This window comes from Zonotrichia leucophrys, chromosome 25 (genome assembly GCF_028769735.1).
Source record: "Zonotrichia leucophrys gambelii isolate GWCS_2022_RI chromosome 25, RI_Zleu_2.0, whole genome shotgun sequence".
Classification (NCBI taxonomy): domain Eukaryota; kingdom Metazoa; phylum Chordata; class Aves; order Passeriformes; family Passerellidae; genus Zonotrichia; species Zonotrichia leucophrys.
In genome coordinates this window covers 2,766,629-2,787,089 of record NC_088194.1, presented here as the reverse complement: position 1 = coordinate 2,787,089, position 20,461 = coordinate 2,766,629, and the positions used below count along the sequence as shown (strand labels likewise).

Genomic DNA, 20,461 nt, shown 5'->3' with positions numbered 1-20,461 from the left:
AATTATTTCTTTTTGGGAATTCTGGGTCCTATCCGTGCCCCTTTCCCAGAATTTGCTGTTGGCTCAGGGAGAAAACATCCAAGGGTTTCTCCATTATCCCTTTTCCCTGGAATGATACGGAAGCTCCAATGGGTTTGGATAACCTTGGGTAGTGTTGGAGCTGGAGGAAACTTTTCCAGCTCCTGGAAGAGTTGGAATTTTTGAAACTTGGATCTCTCACCTGGATTTGTAAGCAGGGATCCAACCTTTCCAGGGTGATTTTCTGTAAGGAAAAATTCCATTAAAATGGAAGGATGGAACTGGTCAGAGCTGTTCCCCTCCCTTGGAGAGCTGGGAATTGAAGGCCAAATCCCACTCTGGATCCTGGGACCAGCCAGCAGCACAGAATGAGGACAATTCCAAGCTTTTTGGTGGAGAAATTCCTTGGTGGGAATTGGGATTGTGGTGGCGTCACCAGGACGAGAAATTCCAAGCAACTTTTGTGGAAGGGATCCCTTGTCTCCAAAGCAGCTTGGGAATGTCTTGGGTCTCCAGCACTTCATGGGATTCTGGGAGGTTTGGGATTGACTGGGATGAGTTTTCCTGGGCAGGTTGGCCAAGGTGTGATCCAGATTTTCTGGGCAAAGCCAGATCCTTTCCATGAGGTTCTTGGGAATGTCAGGAATGTTCTCTGGAGATGATTTGGGAATATTTTCTGTCCATTGTCTCCAGGAAGTTTGGGATTACTTGGGATGAGTTTTCCTGGGCAGGTTTGGTCCATGTTTTCTGGACAGATCCAGATCCAGGCCATGGAGCTCTTGAGAATGTCAGGAATATTCTAGAAGTGGCTTGGGAATGTTTTGGGTCTGAAGCACTTCCATGAGACTCTGGGAGGTTTGGGATTGACTGGGATGAGTTTTCCTGGGCAGGTTGGCCAAGGTGTGATCCAGATTTTCTGGGCAAAGCCAGATCCTTTCCATGAGGTTCTTGGGAATGTCAGGAATGTTCTCTGGGGGTGGCTTGGGAATGTCTTCAGCACTTCCATGGGAATTTGGGATTTGTTCCCTTTAGGAACGGGGTGAATGTGGAGGGAGCCACACACAAGCAGGTGGTGGAAATGCTCCATGGGAACTCCATGGGAATTTGGGATACTTTTCCCTTTAGGAATGGGATGAACGTGAAAGGGCCACGCACAAGCAGGTGGTGGATCTGCTCCATGGAATTCAATGGGATATTTTTCCATGCAAGAATGGGGTGAACATGGAAGGAGCCATGCACAAGCAGGTGGTGGATCTGCTCCATGGATTTGGGATATTTTTCCCTTTAGGAATGGGGTGAACGTGGAGGGGGCCACGCACAAGCAGGTGGTGGAAATGCTCCATGGGAACTCCATGGGAATTTGGGATATTTTTCCATGCAAGAATGGGATGAACGTGGAAGGAGCCACGCACAAGCAGGTGGTGGATCTGCTCCATGGGAACTCCATGGGAATTTGGGATATTTTTCCATGCAAGAATGGGGTGAACGTGGAGGGAGCCACGCACAAGCAGGTGGTGGAAATGCTCCATGGGAATTTGGGATATTTTTGCCTTTAGGAATGGGATGAACGTGGAAGGGGCCATGCACAAGCAGGTGGTGGATCTGCTCCATGGGAACTCCATGGGAATTTGGGATATTTTTCCCTTTAGGAACGGGGTGAACGTGGAGGGAGCCACACACAAGCAGGTGGTGGAAATGCTCCATGGGAACTCCATGGGAATTTGGGCTATTTTTCCCTTTAGGAACGGGGTGAACGTGGAGGGAGCCACGCACAAGCAGGTGGTGGATCTGCTCCATGGGAATTTGGGATATTTTTCCCTTTAGGAACGGGGTGAACGTGGAAGGAGCCACACACAAGCAGGTGGTGGAAATGCTCCATGGGAACTCCATGGGAATTTGGGATATTTTTCCCTTTAGGAATGGGGTGAAGGTGGAGGGAGCCACACACAACAGGTGGTTGATCTGCTCCATGGGAACTCCATGGGAATTTGGGATATTTTTCCCTTTAGGAACGGGGTGAACGTGGAAGGGGCCACGCACAAGCAGGTGGTGGAAATGCTCCATGGGAATTTGGGATATTTTTCCCTTTAGGAACGGGGTGAACGTGGAGGGAGCCACGCACAAGCAGGTGGTGGATCTGATCCATGGGAATTCAATGGGATATTTTTTCATGCAAGAATGGGGTGAATGTGGAGGGCGCCACGCACAGCAGGTGGTGGATCTGCTCCATGGGAATTTGGGATATTTTTCCCTTTAGGAACGGGGTGAATGTGGAAGGAGCCACGCACAAGCAGGTGGTGGATCTGATCCGCGCCGGCGAGAAGGAGCTGGTGCTCACGGTGCTGTCGGTGCCGCCGCACGAGGCCGAGAGCCTGGAGCCGCCCGAGGAGCCGCTGGGGCCGCCCTTCTACGACTACAGCGAGAAGCAGGCGGTGCCCATCTCCATCCCCACCTACAAACACGTGGAGCAGAGCGGGGAGAAGTTCGTGGTGAGGATTTTTTTCCCCCCTGGGAATGGTGGGGAAATCAGTGGGTTTGGGGTTTTGGTTGTTGGTGGGGTTACGGGGGTTGTTTGCGCTCAGTAGCGGGGTTGAAATGTAGGATTGTTGAAATACTGGGATGTTATGGGATATAGGAATGTTAGGATATAGGAATTTTATGATATAGGATGTAGGAATGTTGGAATATTAAACATAGGAATATAGGATTGTTGCAATATTAGAATACAATGGAATACAGGGTGCTGAATTTAGGAATGTTGGAATATAGGAAAACAGGGCTGTTGGAATATTGAAATTTAGGAATATTGAAACATAGGATTGTTGAAATACTGGGATGTTATGGGATATAGGAATGTTAGGATATAGGAATTTTATGATATAGGATGTAGGAATGTTGGAATATTAAACATAGGAATATAGGATTGTTGGAATATTAGAATACAATGGAATACAGGAATGCTGAAATTTAGGAATGTTGGAATTTAGGAAAACAGGGCTGTTGGAATATTGAAATTTAGGAATATTGAAACATAGGATTGTTGAAATATAAGAATGTTGGAATATAGGAATATGGATGTTATGGTATAGGAATAATAGTAATACAAGACTGTTGCAATATTGCCATATATTGGAATATAGGAATGCTGAAATTTAGGAATGTTGGAATTTAGGAAAACAGGGCTGTTGGAATATTGAAATTTAGGAATATTGAAACATAGGATTGTTGAAATATAAGAATGTTGGAATATAGGACTGTTATGGTACAGGAATGTTGGAATATTGAACATAGTAATACAAGACTGTTGCAATATTGCCATATATTGGAATATAGGAATGCTGAAATTTAGGAATGTTGGAATTTAGGAAAACAGGGCTGTTGGAATACAGGAATGCTGAAATTTAGAAATGTTGGAATTTAGGAAAACAGGGCTGTTGGAATATAGGAATGCTGAAATTTAGGAATGTTGGAATTTAGGAAAACGGGGCTGTCGGAATACAGGAATGCTGAAATTTAGGAATGTTGGAATTTAGGAAAACAGGGCTGTTGGAATACAGGAATGTTGGAATTTAGGAATGCTGGAATTTAGGAAAACAGGGCTGTTGGAATACAGGAATGCTGAAATTTAGGAATGTTGGAATTTAGGAAAACAGGGCTGTTGGAATACAGGAATGCTGAAATTTAGAAATATTGGAATTTAGGAAAACAGGGCTGTTGGAATATTGAAATTTAGGAATATTGAAACATAGGATTATTGAAATATAGGAATATTGAAGTATAGGAATACAGGACTGTTATGATATAGGAATGTTGGAATATTGAACATAGGAATGCAGGGCTGTTGGACTACTGGAATATATTGGAATATAGGAATGCTGAAATCGCTGAGTTGGATTTGCCCTAAAATCCCATAACTTGGGACTTTGGATGCAACACGAGGAGTTTGGGATCTGTCAGTGTCCCATGGAAAGTATCCATGATCCCACATTCCAAGTTTTGGGGCTTTGGATGAAACATGATGGGGAGTTTGGGATCTCTCTGCATTCCACGGGGAGGAGCCAGGAACTTAAATCCCAAGATTTTGGGCTTTGCATGGAAAATGGGTGGTTTGGGACCTCTCAGTGTCTCGTGGGAAGTATCCATGACCCAGAATCCCAAGATTTGGGATTCCCAAAGCCCTGGAATGCCAGGATCAGCAGGGACACCCCCCATCTCCAGCTCAGCACATTCCCCTCCTCTTTCCCCAAACCCTGCTCTCCAGCAGGGCACTGCTGAGCTGTAGGGAACCTTTTGGGGAACATTTGGGAATTTTGGGGGCTCTCTCCCCAGGTGTACAACGTTTACATGGCCGGGAGGCAGCTGTGCTCCAAGCGCTACCGGGAATTCGCCATCCTGCACCAGAACCTGAAGCGCGAATTCGCCAACTTCACCTTCCCGCGCCTGCCCGGCAAGTGGCCGTTCTCGCTGTCCGAGCAGCAGCTGGACGCCCGCAGGAGGGGCCTGGAGGAGTACCTGGAGAAGGGTGAGCTGCTCCCAGAGTCCCTTCCTGACCCCAGATCCATCCTCAGGCCGATCCCGCACCCCAAAATCCATCCTCGTCCCAATCCCGCACCCCAAAATCCATCCTCGTCCCTAAATCCATCCTCAGCCTGATCCCGCACCCCAAAATCCCTCCTCGTCCCAAAATCCCTCCTCAGCCCAATTCTGTGCCCCAAAATCCCTCCTCATCCCTAAATCCATCCTCAGCCCGATCCCACACCCCAAAATCCCTCCTCATCCCAGAATCCCTCCTCAGCCAAAATCAGTCATTACAAAATCCGTCCTCGTCCCTAAATCCATCCTCAGCCCAATTCTGTGCCCCAAAATCCCTCCTCATCCCAAAATCCCCCCTCAGCCAAAAATCAGTCATCTCAAAATCCTTCTTTGTCCCTAAATCCATCCTCAGCCCAAAATCCCTCATCACAAAATCCTTCCTCTACCCTAAATCCATCCTCAGCCCAATCCCGCACCCCAAAATCCCTCCTCTACCCTAAATCCATCCTCAGCCCAATTCTGTGCCCCAAAATCCCTCCTCGTCCCAAAATCCCCCCTCAGCCAAAAATCAGTCATCTCAAAATCCCTCCCAATCTCTAAATCCTTCCTCACCCAATCCCGCACCCTAAAATCCCTCCTCTACCCTAAATCCATCCTCAGCCCAATTCTGTGCCCAAAATCCTCCTGGTCCCAAAATCCCTCCTCAGCCAAAAATCAGTCATCTCAAAATCCCTCCCAATCTCTAAATTCATCCTCAGCCCAATCTCGCACCCTGAAATCCCTCCCTGACCCTAAATTCATCCTCAGGCCGATCCCGCACCCCAAAATCCATCCTCATCCCTAAATCCATCCTCAGCCAAAAATCTCTCCGCTCAAAATCCCTTCTCAACCCTAAATCCATCCTCAGGCCAATCCCGCACCCCAAAATCCCTTCTCGACCCTAAATCCATCCTCAGGCCAATCCCGCACCCTAAAATCCATCCTCATCCCAGAATCCCTCCTCAGCCAAAAATCAGTCATTACAAAATCCTTCCTCGTCCCTAAATCCATCCTCAGCCCAAAATCCCTCATCTCAAAATCCCTTCTCAGCCCCAAATCCTTCCTCACCCCAATCCCGCACCCCAAAATCCATCCTCGTCCCTAAATGCATCCTCAGCCCAATTCTGTGACCCAAAATCCCTTCTCAGCCCAAAATCCCTCCTCAGCCAAAAATCAGTCATCTCAAAATCCCTCCCAATCTCTAAATTCATCCTCAGCCCAATCCCGCACCCCAAAATCCATCCTCATCCCTAAATCCATCCTCAGCCCAATTCTGTGCCCCAAAATCCATCCTCATCCCAGAATCCCTCCTCAGCCAAAAATCAGTCATTACAAAATCCTTCCTCGTCCCAAAATCCCCCCTCAGCCAAAAATCAATCATCTCAAAATCCCTTCTCAGCCCCAAATCCTTCCTCAGCCCAATCCTGCACCCCAAAATCCCTCCTCGACCCTAAATTCATCCTCAGCCCAATCCCGCACCCCAAAATCCTTCCTCGTCCCAAAATCCCCCCTCAGCCAAAAATCAATCATCTCAAAATCCCTCCCAATCTCTAAATCCATCCTCAGCCCAATCCCGCACCCCAAAATCCTTCCTCTACCCTAAATCCATCCTCAGCCCAATTCTGTGCCCCAAAATCCCTCCTTGTCCCTAAATCCATCCTCAGCCCAATCCCGCACCCCAAAATCCCTCCTCGTCCCTAAATCCATCCTCAGCCTAATCCTGCACCCCAAAATCCATCCTCATCCCTAAATCCCTTCTCACCCCAAAATCCTGTACCCCAAAATCCCCTCTCATCCCCAAACCCTTCACCCCAAAGTCCCTCCTCATCCCAGAATCCCTCACCCTAAAACCCCTCATCCCAAAACCCCTCACCGGCATTCCCAGAGGGGATTCCTGGTCCATTTGTGGGTGCTTGGGTGGGATTTTGGGGTGAAGCTTCTTGGAAAGGATCTGGATCCATGAGGGACACCAGGACATGGAGAACGTGGGGTTAATGGTGACACTGAAGGTGACCTAAGGGACAGGAGGTGACACAGCTGATACTCAGGGCACTGCAGGTGTTGGCCTGATCCACCTTGGAGAGGTTCTGGATCCGTGAGGGACACCAGGACATGGAGAACATGGGGTTAATGGTGACACTGGGGACAGGAGGTGACTCTGGGGACACTCAATCACCTTGGAGAGGTTCTGGATCCATGAGGGACACCAGGACATGGAGAACATGGAGTTAACAGTGACACTGGGGACAGGAGATGGCACAGGGGACAGGAGGTGGCCCAGGGGACACACTCAGTCACCTTGGAGAAGTTCTGGATCTGTGAGGGACACCAGGACATGGAGAACATGGAGTTAATGGTGACACTGGGGACAGGAGGTGACAGAGGTGACCCAAGAGGTGCAGCTCCTTGGGCTGCACCATCTTGGAGAGGGTCTGGATCTGTGAGGGACACCAGGACATGGAGAACGTGGAGTTAACAGTGACACAGGGGACAGGATGTGACACAGGGGACAGGAGGTGGCCCAGGGGACACTCAATCACCTTGGAGAGGTTCTGGATCCTTGAGGGACACCAGGACATGGAGAACATGGAGTTAATGGTGACACTGAAGGTGACCTAAGGGACAGGAGGTGGCACAGGTGACACTCAGGGCCCTGCAGGTGTTGGCCTGATCCACCTTGGAGAAAGTCTGGATCCCTGAGGGACACCAGGACATGGAGAACATGGAATTAATGGTGACACTGGGGACGGGAGGTGACAGAGGTGACCCAAGAGGTGCAGCTCCTTGGGCTGCACCATCTTGGAGAGGGTCTGGATCCATGAGGGACACCAGGACATGGAGAACATGGGTGACACTGGGGACAGGAGGTGACACTGGGGACAGGAGGTGACACAGGGGACAGGAGGTGGCCCAGGGGACACTCAGTCACCTTGGAGAAGTTCTGGATCCATGAGGGACACCAGGACATGGAGAACATGGAGTTAACAGTGACACTGGGGACAGGAGGTGACACAGGTGATCCAGGTGACCAGAGGTGACCCAGGGGACACTCCTGGGGCCAGTCCACATTGGAGACGGTCTGGATCTGTGAGGGACACCAGGACATGGAGAACGTGGAGTTAACAATGACACTGGGGACAGGAGGTGACAGAGGTGATCCAGGAAGTGCAGCTCCTTGGGCTGCACCATCTTGGAGAGGTTCTGGATCCATGAGGGACACCAGGACATGGAGAACATGGAGTTAATGGTGACACAGGGGACAGGAGGTGACCCAGGGGACACTCAATCACCTTGGAGAAGTTCTGGATCCATGAGGGACACCAGGACATGGAGAACATGGGGTTAATGGTGACACTGAAGGTGACCTAAGGGACAGGAGGTGACACAGGTGACACTCAGGGCACTGCAGGTGTTGGCCTGATCCACCTTGGAGAAAGTCTGGATCCGTGAGGGACACCAGGACATGGAGAACATGGAGTTAACGGTGACACTGGGGACAGGAGGTGGCCCAGGGGACACTCAATCACCTTGGAGAAGTTCTGGATCCATGAGGGACACCAGGACATGGAGAACATGGGGTTAACAGTGACACTGGGGACAGGAGGTGACAGAGGTGACCCAGGAAGTGCAGCTCCTTGGGCTGCACCATCTTGGAGAGGTTCTGGATCCATGAGGGACACCAGGACATGGAGAACGTGGAGTTAACAATGACACTGGGGACAGGAGGTGGCCCAGGGGACAGGAGGTGGCCCAGGGGACACTCAGTCACCTTGGAGAGGTTCTGGATCCATGAGGGACACCAGGACATGGAGAACATGGGGTTAATGGTGACACTGGGGACAGGAGGTGACAGAGGTGATCCAGGTGACCAGAGGTGACCCAGGGGACACTCCTGGGGCCAGTCCACATTGGAGACGGTCTGGATCCGTGAGGGACACCAGGACATGGAGAACATGGAGTTAACAGTGACACTGGGGACAGGAGATGGCACAGGGGACAGGAGGTGGCCCAGGGGACACTCAATCACCTTGGAGAGGTTCTGGATCCATGAGGGACACCAGGACATGGAAAACATGGAGTTAACAGTGACACTGGGGACAGGAGGTGACCCAGGGGACACTCAATCACCTTGGAGAGGTTCTGGATCCTTGAGGGACACCAGGACATGGAGAACATGGGGTTAATGGTGACACTGGGGACAGGAGGTGACTCTGGGGACACTCAGTCACCTTGGAGAGGTTCTGGATCCATGAGGGACACCAGGACATGGAAAACAAGGAGTTAACAATGACACTGGGGACAGGAGGTGACAGAGGTGACCCAAGAGGTGCAGCTCCTTGGGCTGCACCATCTTGGAGAGGGTCTGGATCCATGAGGGACACCAGGACATGGAGAACATGGGTGACACTGAGGATAGGAGGTGACCCAGGTGCAGGAATTCCCTTCAGGATGAGTTGGGATGATGGGAAAGGGTTGCTGGGTGCCCCTGGAGGGGACATTCCCAGGTCCTGGTGACATTCCGTGTGACATTCCGTGTGACATTCCGTGTGTCCCACAGTGTGCTCCATCCGGGTCATCGGCGAGAGCGACATCATGCAGGAATTCCTGTCGGAGTCGGACGAGGTGGGTGACGTCATCCCGCGGAATTCCATGGAAAAAAACCCTTCCATGGAATCGCCAAGGTGGGAAAACCCCTCCTGTCCAGCTGTCCCCAAGGCCACCCCTGATCCCTGTCCCCAAGTGCCACATCCGTGGGGTTTTGGGACAATTCCAACCGTTTTTGGTGGGATTGAGGCTTGGTCCAACAGAATTCCATGGAAAAAACCCCTCAGGCTTCCATGGAATGTCCAAAACTGGAAAAGCCCTCAGAGCTCCTCATGTCCGTCTGTCCCCAAGGCCACCCCTGATCCCTGTCCCCAAGTGCCACATCCGTGGGGTTTTGGGACAATTCCAACCGGTTTTGGTGGGATTGAGGCTTGGTCCAACTGAATTCCATAGGGAAAAAAATCTTCCATGGAAAAGCCCTCAGAGCTCCTCATATCCAACTGTCCCCAAGGCCACCCCTGATCCCTGTCCCCAAGTGTCACATCCATGGGTTTTGGGGACAATCCCACCTGATTTTTATGGGATTGATCCAGCAGAATTCCATGGGAAAAAACTCTTCCATGGAATCATGGAATCACCAAGGTTGGAAAATCCCTTGCAGCTCTTCATGTCTGGCTGTCCCCAAAGCCACCCCTGATCCCTGTCCCCAAGTGTCACATCCATGGGTTTTGGGGACAATCCCACCTGATTTTTATGGGATTGGGGCTTGGTCCAACAGAATTCCATGGGAAAAAATCCTCAAGCTTCCATGGAATGTCCAAAGCTGGAAAAGCCCTCAGAGCTCCTCAGGTCCCTCTGTCCCCAAGGCCACCCCTGTCCCCAAATGTCACATCCGTGGGTTTTGGGGACAATCCCACCTGATTTTTATGGGATTGGGGCTTGGTCCAACAGAATTCCATGGAAAAAACCCCTCAGGCTTCCATGGAATGTCCAAAGCTGGAAAAGCCCTCAGAGCTCCTCATGTCCCTCTGTCCCCAAGGCCACCTCTGATCCCTGTCCCCAAGTGCCACATCCGTGGGGTTTGGGGACAATTCCAACCGTTTTTGGTGGGATTGAGGCTTGGTCCAACTGAATTCCATAGGGAAAAAAATCTTCCATGGAAAAGCCCTCAGAGCTCCTCATATCCAGCTGTCCCCAAGGCCACCCCTGATCCCCGTCCCCAAGTGTCACATCCATGGGTTTGGGGACAATCCCACCTGATTTTTATGGGATTGGGGCTTGGTCCAACAGAATTCCATGGAAAAAACCCCTCAGGCTTCCATGGAATGTCCAAAGCTGGAAAAGCCCTCAGAGCTCCTCATATCCAACTGTCCCCAAGGCCACCTCTGATCCCTGTCCCCAAGTGTCACATCCACAGATTTTGGGGACAATTCTTCCTGGTTTTTATGGGATTGAGGCACCCCAAGCTCCCAGAATTCCCCCAAACCCCACAATCCTTCAGGATCCTGGGAATGAGCAGGAATTCCAGAGGGTGCATTGATCCCAAAGCTGGAGCTCCCTGGCCATTCCCTCAGGAGAAAAATCCAACCCCATCCCTCCTCCCGCACTCAATTCCAACTGTGGGATTTTTAGGGATCACAAACAACTGGAAAACCGGGAATTCCTGATTTTTTTGGGAATTTTCCCTTCGTTTTTCCCAGAATTACAACGGCGTCTCCGACGTGGAGCTGCGGGTGGCGCTCCCGGACGTCACCACGGTGACAGTGAGGGTGAAGAAGAACAGCACCACGGACCAGGTGTACCAGGTGAGCCCATTCCCACCTGGAATTGTCCTTCCCACCGGGAATCTCCATCCCCTCAACTCGATTTCCCCACTCTCACCTGGATTTTCCTCTTTTCCCACCTGGATTTCCCTCTTTTCCCACCTGGATTTTCTTCCCTTCTACATGGAGATCTTCTCCTTTTCCCACCTGGATTTTCCTTTCCTCCACTTGGATTTTCCTTTTTCACCTGGATTTTCCTCTTTCCCACCTGGAATTTCCATCCCCTCAATCCAATTTTCCCCCCCACCTGGATTTTGTCTTTTCCCATTTGGATTTTCCTTTTTCAGCTGGAATTTCCTCTTTCCCACCTGGAATTTCCATCCCCTCAACTCAAATTTTCCTTTTTCCCACCTGAATTTTCCTCTTTTCCCACCTGGAATTTCCTCTTTCCCACCTGGAATTTCCATTTCCTCAACTCAGTTTTCCTTTCCCACCTGGATTTTCTTCTCTCCCACCTGGAGATCTTCTCCTTTTCCCACCTGGAATTTCCTCTTTTCCCACCTGGAATTTCCATCCCCTCAACTCAATTTTCCTCTTTTCCCACCTGAATTTTCCTCTTTTCTCACCTGGATTTTTCTCTTTTCCCACCTGGGTATTCCTTTCTTCCACCTGGAATTTCCTCCTTTCCCACCTGGAATTTCCTTCCCATCACTGAGTTTTCCTTTCCCACATGGATTTTCTTTCCTTCCACCTGGAATTTCCTCTTTCCCACCTGGAATCTCCATCCCCTCAACTCAATTTTCCTTTTTCCCACCTGAATTTTCCTCTTTTCCCACCTGGATTTTCCTCTTTTCCCACCTGGGATTTCCATCCCCTCAACTCAATTTTCCTTTTTCCCACCTGAATTTTCCTCTTTTCTCACCTGGATTTTTCTCTTTTCCCACCTGGGTATTCCTTTCTTCCACCTGGAATTTCCTCCTTTCCCACCTGGAATTTCCTTCCCATCACTGAGTTTTCCTTTCCCACCCGGATTTTCTTTCCTTCCACCTGGATTTTCCTTTTTCACCTGGATTTTCCTCTTTTCCCACCTGGAATTTCCTCTTTCCCACCTGGAATTTCCTCTTTCCTGGAATCTCCATCCCCTCAACTCACTTTTCCTTTTTCCCACCTGAATTTCCCTCTTTTCCCACCTGGATTTTCTTCCCTTCTACATGGAGATCTTCTCCTTTTCCCACCTGGATTTTCCTCTTTTCCCACCTGGAATTTCCATTTCCTCAACTCAGTTTTCCTTTCCCACCTGGATTTTCTTCTCTCCCACCTGGAGATCTTCTCCTTTTCCCACCTGGATTTTCCTCCTTTCCTCCACTTGGATTTTCCTCTTTCCCACCTGGAATTTCCATCCCCTCAATCCAATTTTCCCACCCCCACCTGGATTTTGTCTTTTCCCATTTGGATTTTCCTCTTTCCCACCTGGAACTGCCTTTCCCACCTGGGATTTCCATCCCCTCAACTCAATTTTCCTTTTTCCCACCTGAATTTTCCTCTTTTCCCACCTGGATTTTCCTCTTTTCCCACCTGGATTTTCCTCTTTCCCACCTGGAATTTCCTCTTTCCTGGAATCTCCATCCCTCAACTCGATTTTCCTTTTTCCCACCTGGATTTTCCTCTTTTCTCACCTTGATTTTTCTCTTTTCCCACCTGGAATTTCCTTCCCATCACTGAGTTTTCCTTTCCCACCCGGATTTTCTTTCCTTCCACCTGGATTTTCCTTTTTCACCTGGAATTTCCTCTTTCCCACCTGGAATTTCCATCCCCTCAACTCAATTTTCCTTTTTCCCACCTGGATTTTCTTCTCTCCCACCTGGAGATCTTCTCCTTTTCCCACCTGGATTTTCCTTTCCTCCACTTGGATTTTCCTTTTTCACCTGGATTTTCCTCTTTCCCACCTGGAATTTCCATCCCCTCAATCCAATTTTCCCACCCCCACCTGGATTTTGTCTTTTCCCATTTGGATTTTCCTCTTTCCCACCTGGAATTTCCATCCCCTCAACTCAATTTTCCTTTTTCCCACCTGAATTTTCCTCTTTTCCCACCTGGATTTTCTTCTTTTCCCACCTGGAATTTCCTCTTTTCCCACCTGGATATTCCTTTCCTTCCACCTGGATTTTCTTCTCTCCCACCTGGAGATCTTCTCCTTTTCCCACCTGGAATTTCCTCTTTCCCACCTGGAATTTCCATCCCCTCAACTCGATTTTCCTCTTTTCCCACCTGGATTTTCCTCTTTCCCACCTGGATTTTTCTCTTTTCCCACCTGGGTATTCCCTTCTTCCATCTGGAATTTCCTCCTTTCCCACCTGGAATTTCCTTCCCATCACTGAGTTTTCCTTTCCCACCCGGATTTTCTTTCCTTCCACCTGGATTTTCCTCTTTCCCACCTGGAATTTCCTCTTTCCCACCTGGAATTTCCATCCCCTCAACTCAATTTTCCTTTTTCCCACCTGAATTTTCCTCTTTTCCCACCTGGATTTTCTTCTCTCCCACCTGGAGATCTTCTCCTTTTCCCACCTGGATTTTCCTTTCCTCCACTTGGATTTTCCTCTTTCCCACCTGGAATTTCCATCCCCTCAACTCAATTTTCCTTTTTCCCACCTGGAATTTCCTCTTTTCCCACCTGGAATTTCCTCTTTTCCCACCTGGAATTTCCATCCCCTCAACTCAATTTTCCTTTTTCCCACCTGAATTTTCCTTTTTCACACCTGAATTTCCCCCCATTTTTTGAGGGTTGGGATCCACTGGATCCAAGGATTATGGGGAATTCAATAACCCTTTGGAAAAAGGAGATGAAAATTCTGCTGGGAATGAGTGGGAATTCCAGAATCCTGTGGATAAACGGGATTTGGGTGCGCCCATGGAATGATCCCGGATGGGAATTTCCAACTCCTTTTCCCTGGAATTTTGGGTGACACCCCCAGGAATTGGGGAGCAAAAGGGGAATGAAGAGCTGGCCTGGTTGTGCCGGCAGAATTCCAACGGGGTTTTCCGTGGTCAGGGAATTCCTGGCAATGCCCGGCTGGCGCTGATCCCGTTTTCCCGGCGTTTTCCAGGCGGTGGCTGCCAAGGTGGGCATGGACAGCGTCACCGCCAACTACTTCGCCCTCTTCGAGGTCATCAACCACTCCTTCGGTGAGCCCGGAATTCCGTGGGATTTAGGGAAAAAAAATTTAAAAAAAGCTGGGAAAAAACAAAAAATGGAGGGATCTGTAGGTCTTTAGGGTGGGATTGTGGGATTTGTGGGGCTCCTGCCATCCCAAGCTGCTGCAGCCTCGTTTGGGATGATTCCATGATTTTTCTGGGATTTTTTTCCCTGGTTTTCCCAGTGCAGAAATTGGCTCTTAACGAGTTCCCCCGCAAGCTCCGTGTGCAGAACCACACCTGGGATTTTTGGGATGTTCTTCCAGATTTTGGAGGGATTTGAGGTCGTTGTGGAAGGATTTGGGGATAATTTTGGAAGGGCTTGGGATCATCTTGGAGGATTTGGGGATAATTTAGGAAGATTGTGGAGGATTTGGGACTATCCTGGGGGATTTGTTGTCATTCTGGAAGGATTTGGGATCATAATGGAGGATTTGGGATCATTATGGAAGATATAGGGTCATTCTGGAAGGATTTGGGATCATTCTGGAAGGATTTGAGGTCATTCTGGAAGGGCTTGGGGTAATTCTGGAGGATTTGGGGTCATTCTGGAAGATCTGAGATTTCTCTGGAAGGATTTGGGGTCATTCTGAAGGGATTTTGAGTCATTCTGCAGGATTTGGGATCATTCTGAAGAATCTGGGGCCATTCTGGAAGATCTGGGGCCATTCTGGAAGGATTTGGGATCACACTGGAATGATTTGAGGTCATTCTGAAGGGATTTTGAGTCATTCTGGAGGATTTGGGGTAATTCTGAAGAATCTGGGATCACTCTGGAAGGATTTGGGATCACTCTGGAAGGATTTGGGGTAATTCTGGGAAGATTTAGGGTCACTCTGGAAGAGTTTGTGACCATTCTGGAGGGTTTGGGATCATTCTGTAAGGATTTGGGGTCATTCTGAAGAATCTGGGGCCATTCTGGAAGATCTGGGGTCATTCTGGAAGGATTTAGGGTCATTCTGGAAGAGTTTGTGACCATTCTGGAGAATCTGGGACCATTCTGGATGATTTGGGGTAACTCTGAAGTATTTGGGACCATTCCAGAAGGGTTTTTTATGGTTTCCTGGTGACAAACCCCATTTTAACGCCGATTCCTTTGGCTCTCCTGGCACCCCCGTCCTCCCCACGCCCCGACCCCGCCATTCCCCGGCCTGTGCGGGCTCTCGGGGCCGCGGCCAGTGCGGAAGTTGGCTCCCAACGAGTTCCCCCACAAGCTCTACGTGCAGAACTACACCTGGGATTTTTGGGATGTTCCTCCAGATTGCAGGGGTTTGGAAGGGATTTGGGATCATTCTGGAAGGATTCGGAGATCATTTGGGAAGATTTGAGGGCTGTTCTGGAAGGATTTGGGGTCATGGTGGAAAGATTTGGGGATAGTTTTGGAAGGAGACTTGGGATCATCTTGGAGGATTCGGGGATAATTCTGGAAGGATTTGGGGTCATTCTGAAGAATCTGGGACCATTCTGGAAGGATTTGGGATCACTCTGGAAGAGTTTGTGACCATTCTGGAGGGTTTGGGATCATTCTGTAAGGATTTGGGATCACTCTGGAAGGATTTGGGGTCATTCTGGGAAGATTTAGGGTCACTCTGGAAGAGTTTGTGACCATTCTGGAGGGTTTGGGATCATTCTGTAAGGATTTAGGGTCATTCTGGAAGGATTTGGGGTAATTCTGGGAAGATTTAGGGTCACTCTGGAAGAGTTTGTGACCATTCTGGAGGGTTTGGGATCATTCTGTAAGGATTTAGGGTCATCCTGGAGGATTTGGGACCATTCTGGAAGAGTTTGTGACCATTCTGGAGAATCTGGGACCATTCTGGAAGGATTTGGGCTCAGTCTGAAAGTAATTGGGATCATTCTGGAAGGATTTGGGGTAATTTGGGGTAACTCTGAAGTATTTGGGACCATTCCAGAAGGGTTTTTTATGGTTTCCTGGTGACAAACCCCATTTTAACGCCGATTCCTTTGGCTCTCCTGGCACCCCCGTCCTCCCCACGCCCTGACCCCGCCATTCCCCGGCCTGTGCGGGCTCTCGGGGCCGCGGCCAGTGCGGAAGTTGGCTCCCAACGAGTTCCCCCACAAGCTCTACGTGCAGAACGACACCTGGGATTTTTGGGATGTTCCTCCAGATTGCAGGGGTTTGGAAGGGATTTGGGATCATTCTGGAAGGATTCGGAGATCATTTGGGAAGATTTGAGGGCTGTTCTGGAAGGATTTGGGGTCACGGTGGAAAGATTTGGGTCATTCTGAAGGATTTGGGGATAGTTTTGGAAGGAGACTTGGGATCATCTTGGAGGATTCGGGGATAATTCTGGAAGGATTTGGGGTCATTCTGAAGAATCTGGGGCCATTCTGGAAGATCTGGGGTCATTCTGGAAGGATTTGGGATCACTCTGGAAGGATTTGGGGTCACTCTGGAAGGATTTGGGGTCATTCTGGAAGGATTTGGGGTCATTCTGGAAGGATTTGGGATCACTCTGGAAGAGTTTGTGACCATTCTGGAGGGTTTGGGATCATTCTGGAGAATCTGGGACCATTCTGGAAGGATTTGGGCTCAGTCTGAAAGTAATTGGGATCATTCTGTAATGATTTGGGGTCATTCTGGATGATTTGGGGTAATTCTGAAGGGATTTTGGGTCATTCTGGAGGATTTGGGGTAATTCTGAAGAATCTGGGACCATTCTGGAAGGATTTGGGGTAATTCTGGGAAGATTTAGGATCACTCTGGAAGAGTTTGTGACCATTCTGGAGAATCTGGGACCACTCTGGAAGGATTTGGGCTCAGTCTGAAAGTAATTGGGATCATTCTGTAAGGATTTGGGGTCATTCTGGATGATTTGGGGTAATTCTGAAGAATCTGGGACCACTCTGGAAGGATTTGGGATCACTCTGGAAGGATTTGGGGTCATTCTGGGAAGATTTAGGGTCACTCTGGAAGAGTTTGTGACCATTCTGGAGGGTTTGGGATCATTCTGTAAGGATTCGGAGATCATTTGGGAAGATTTGAGGGCTGTTCTGGAAGGATTTGGGGTCATGGTGGAAAGATTTGGGTCATTCTGAAGGATTTGGGGATAGTTTTGGAAGGATTTGGGGTCATTCTGAAGAATCTGGGGCCATTCTGGAAGATCTAGGGTCATTCTGGAAGAGTTTGTGACCATTCTGAAGAATCTGGGATCACTCTGGAAGGATTTGGGATCACTCTGGAAGGATTTGGGATCACTCTGGAAGGATTTGGGATCATTCTGGGAAGATTTAGAGTCATTCTGGAAGAGTTTGTGACCATTCTGGAGAATCTGGGACCATTCTGGAAGGATTTGGGCTCAGTCTGAAAGTAATTGGGATCATTCTGTAAGGATTTGGGGTCATCTTGGATGATTTGGGGTAATTCTGAAGTATTTGGGACCATTCCAGAAGGGTTTTTTTATGGTTTCCTGGTGACAAACCCCATTTTAACGCCGATTCCTTTGGCTCTCCTGGCACCCCCGTCCTCCCCACGCCCTGACCCCGCCATTCCCCGGCCTGTGCGGGCTCTCGGGGCCGCGGCCAGTGCGGAAGTTGGCTCCCAACGAGTTCCCCCACAAGCTCTACGTGCAGAACGACACCTGGGATTTTTGGGATGTTCCTCCAGATTGCAGGGGTTTGGAAGGGATTTGGGATCATTCTGGAAGGATTTGGGATCATTCTGGGAAGATTTGAGGACTGTTCTGGAAGGATTTGGGGTCATGGTGGAAAGATTTGGGTCATTGTGAAGGATTTGGGGATAGTTTTGGAAGGAGACTTGGGATCGTCTTGGAGGATTTGGGGATAATTCTGGAAGGATTTGGGGTCATTCTGAAGGATCTGGGGTCATTCTGGAAGGATTTGGGATCACACTGGAATGATTTGAGGTAATTCTGAAGGGATTTTGAGTCATTCTGGAGGATTTGGGGTAATTCTGAAGAATCTGGGACCACTCTGGAAGGATTTGGGATCACTCTGGAAGGATTTGGGATCACTCTGGAAGGATTTGGGATCACTCTGGAAGGATTTGGGGTCATTCTGGGAAGATTTAGGGTCACTCTGGAAGAGTTTGTGACCATTCTGGAGAATCTGGGACCATTCTGGAAGGATTTGGGCTCAGTCTGAAAGTAATTGGGATCATTCTGTAAGGATTTGGGATAATTCTGGAAGGATTTGGGGTCATTCTGAAGAATCTGGGGCCATTCTGGAAGGATTTGGGATCACTCTGGAAGGATTTGGGGTCATTCTGGAAGGATTTGGGATCACTCTGGAAGAGTTTGTGACCATTCTGGAGAATCTGGGACCATTCTGGAAGGATTTGGGATCACTCTGGAAGGATTTGGGGTCATTCTGGAAGATCTGGGGTCATTCTGGAAGGATTTGGGATCACTCTGGAAGAGTTTGTGACCATTCTGGAGAATCTGGGACCATTCTGGAAGGATTTGGGATCACTCTGGAAGGATTTGGGATCACTCTGAAAGGGTTTGGGATCACTCTGGAAGGATTTGGGATCACTCTGGAAGAGTTTGTGACCATTCTGGAGGGTTTGGGATCACTCTGGAAGAGTTTGTGACCATTCTGGAGGGTTTGGGATCATTCTGTAAGGATTTGGGATCACTCTGGAAGAGTTTGTGACCATTCTGGAGAATCTGGGACCACTCTGGAAGGATTTGGGCTCAGTCTGAAAGTAATCGGGATCATTCTGTAAGGATTTGGTGTCATTTTTGATGATTTGGGGTAATTCTGAAGGGATTTTGAGTCATTCTGGAGGATTTGGGGTAATTCTGAAGAATCTGGGACCATTCTGGGAGGATTTGGGGTCATTCTGGAAGGATTTGGGGTCACTCTGGAAGAGTTTGTGACCATTCTGGAGGGTTTGGGATCATTCTGTAAGGATTTGGGGTAATTTGGGGTAACTCTGAAGTATTTGGGACCATTCCAGAAGGGTTTTTTTATGGTTTCCTGGTGACAAACCCCATTTTAACGCCGATTCCTTTGGCTCTCCTGGCACCCCCGTCCTCCCCACGCCCTGACCCCGCCATTCCCCGGCCTGTGCGGGCTCTCGGGGCCGCGGCCAGTGCGGAAGTTGGCTCCCAACGAGTTCCCCCACAAGCTCTACGTGCAGAATTACACGTCGGCCGTGCCGGGGACGTGCCTGACGCTGCGCAAGTGGCTCTTCACCACCGAGGAGGAGGCGCTGCTCAACGACAACGACCTGGCCGTCGCCTACTTCTTCCACCAGGTACGGAGCTCCCGCCTGGAATTCCTCTGGAATGGCCCTTGGGGTGGGGAGAGCAGCTCATGGGGTGGTTGGGTTCCATAGGTGATCCCAAGGTGGGATGGGGTTTGGGTTGTTGTAATGGGATTGAGGCATCTCAAAGTTCTTGGGTCACCCCAAGGTTCCCCACCTGGAATTCCTCTGGAATGGCCCTTTGGGTGGGGAAAACTCCTCATGGAGTCCTTGGATCCCATAGTTGATCCCAAGGCATGATGGGGTTTGGGTTGTTTTTATGGGATTGAATCCCAAGGTTCTTGGGCCACCTCAAGGTTCTCAGGCCACTCCAAGGTCCAGCAAATGAAGAATTCCCAGCAGGAATTCCCACCTGGAATTCCCACCTGGAATTCTTCTGGAATGGCCCTTTGAGTGGGGAAAAGTCCTCATGGGGTTGTTGGGTTCCATAGGTGATCCCAAGGCATGATGGGGTTTTGGTTGTTGTAATGGGATTGAATCCCAAGGTTCTTGGGCCACCTCAAGGTTCTCAGGCCACTCCAAGGTCCTGCAAATGAAGAATTCCCACCTGGAATTCCTCTGGAATGGCCCTTTGAGTGGGGAGAGCAGCTCATGGGGTCATTGGGTTCCATAGTTGATCCCAAGGCATGATGGGGTTTGGGTTGTTTTAATGGGATTGAGGCACCTCAAAGTTCTTGGGTCACCCCAAGGAATTCCCACCTGGAATTCCTCTGGAATGGCCCTTTGGATGAGGAAAACCCCTTATGGAGTCATTGGGTCCCATAGTTGATCCCAAGGCATGATGGGGTTTGGGTTGTTGTAATGGGATTGAATCCCAAGGTTCTTGGGCCACCCCAAGGTTCTCGGGCCACTCCAAGGTCCTGCAAATGAAGAATTCCCAGCAGGAATTCCCACCTGGAATTCCTCTGGAATGGCCCTTTGGGTGGGGAGAGCAGCTCATGGGGTCATTGGGTTCCATAGGTGATCCCAAGGCATGATGGGGTTTGGGTTGTTGTAATGGGATTGAATCCCAAGGTTCTTGGGCCACCTCAAGGTGCTCGGGCCACTCCAAGGTCCTGCAAATGAAGAATTCCCAGCAGGAATTCCCACCTGGAATTCCTCTGGAATGGCCCTTTGGGTG

The 20,461-nt window shown here is 49.5% G+C and overlaps 1 protein-coding gene across 5 annotated transcripts in view; it reads left to right on the top strand.

Annotated features, from left to right (window-relative positions):
• Window positions 1-20,461, top strand: part of SNX27 (sorting nexin 27) — a 45,642-nt gene that overhangs the window by 9,235 nt on the left and 15,946 nt on the right. The window contains exons 2-8 of one of the 5 annotated variants that reach the window (XM_064732447.1): window positions 2,110-2,146; window positions 2,313-2,507; window positions 4,348-4,540; window positions 9,149-9,213; window positions 10,836-10,940; window positions 14,003-14,081; window positions 19,169-19,332. In XM_064732447.1, coding sequence (XP_064588517.1) covers window positions 2,110-2,146; window positions 2,313-2,507; window positions 4,348-4,540; window positions 9,149-9,213; window positions 10,836-10,940; window positions 14,003-14,081; window positions 19,169-19,332 — 838 coding nt within the window. Of the gene's footprint in view, window positions 1-1,667; window positions 1,705-1,842; window positions 1,880-2,027; window positions 2,065-2,109; window positions 2,147-2,275; window positions 2,508-4,347; window positions 4,541-9,148; window positions 9,214-10,835; window positions 10,941-14,002; window positions 14,082-19,168; window positions 19,333-20,461 lie in introns of all 5 variants that reach the window. The other 4 variants (XM_064732445.1, XM_064732444.1, XM_064732446.1 and 1 more) reach the window with 4 other exon arrangements.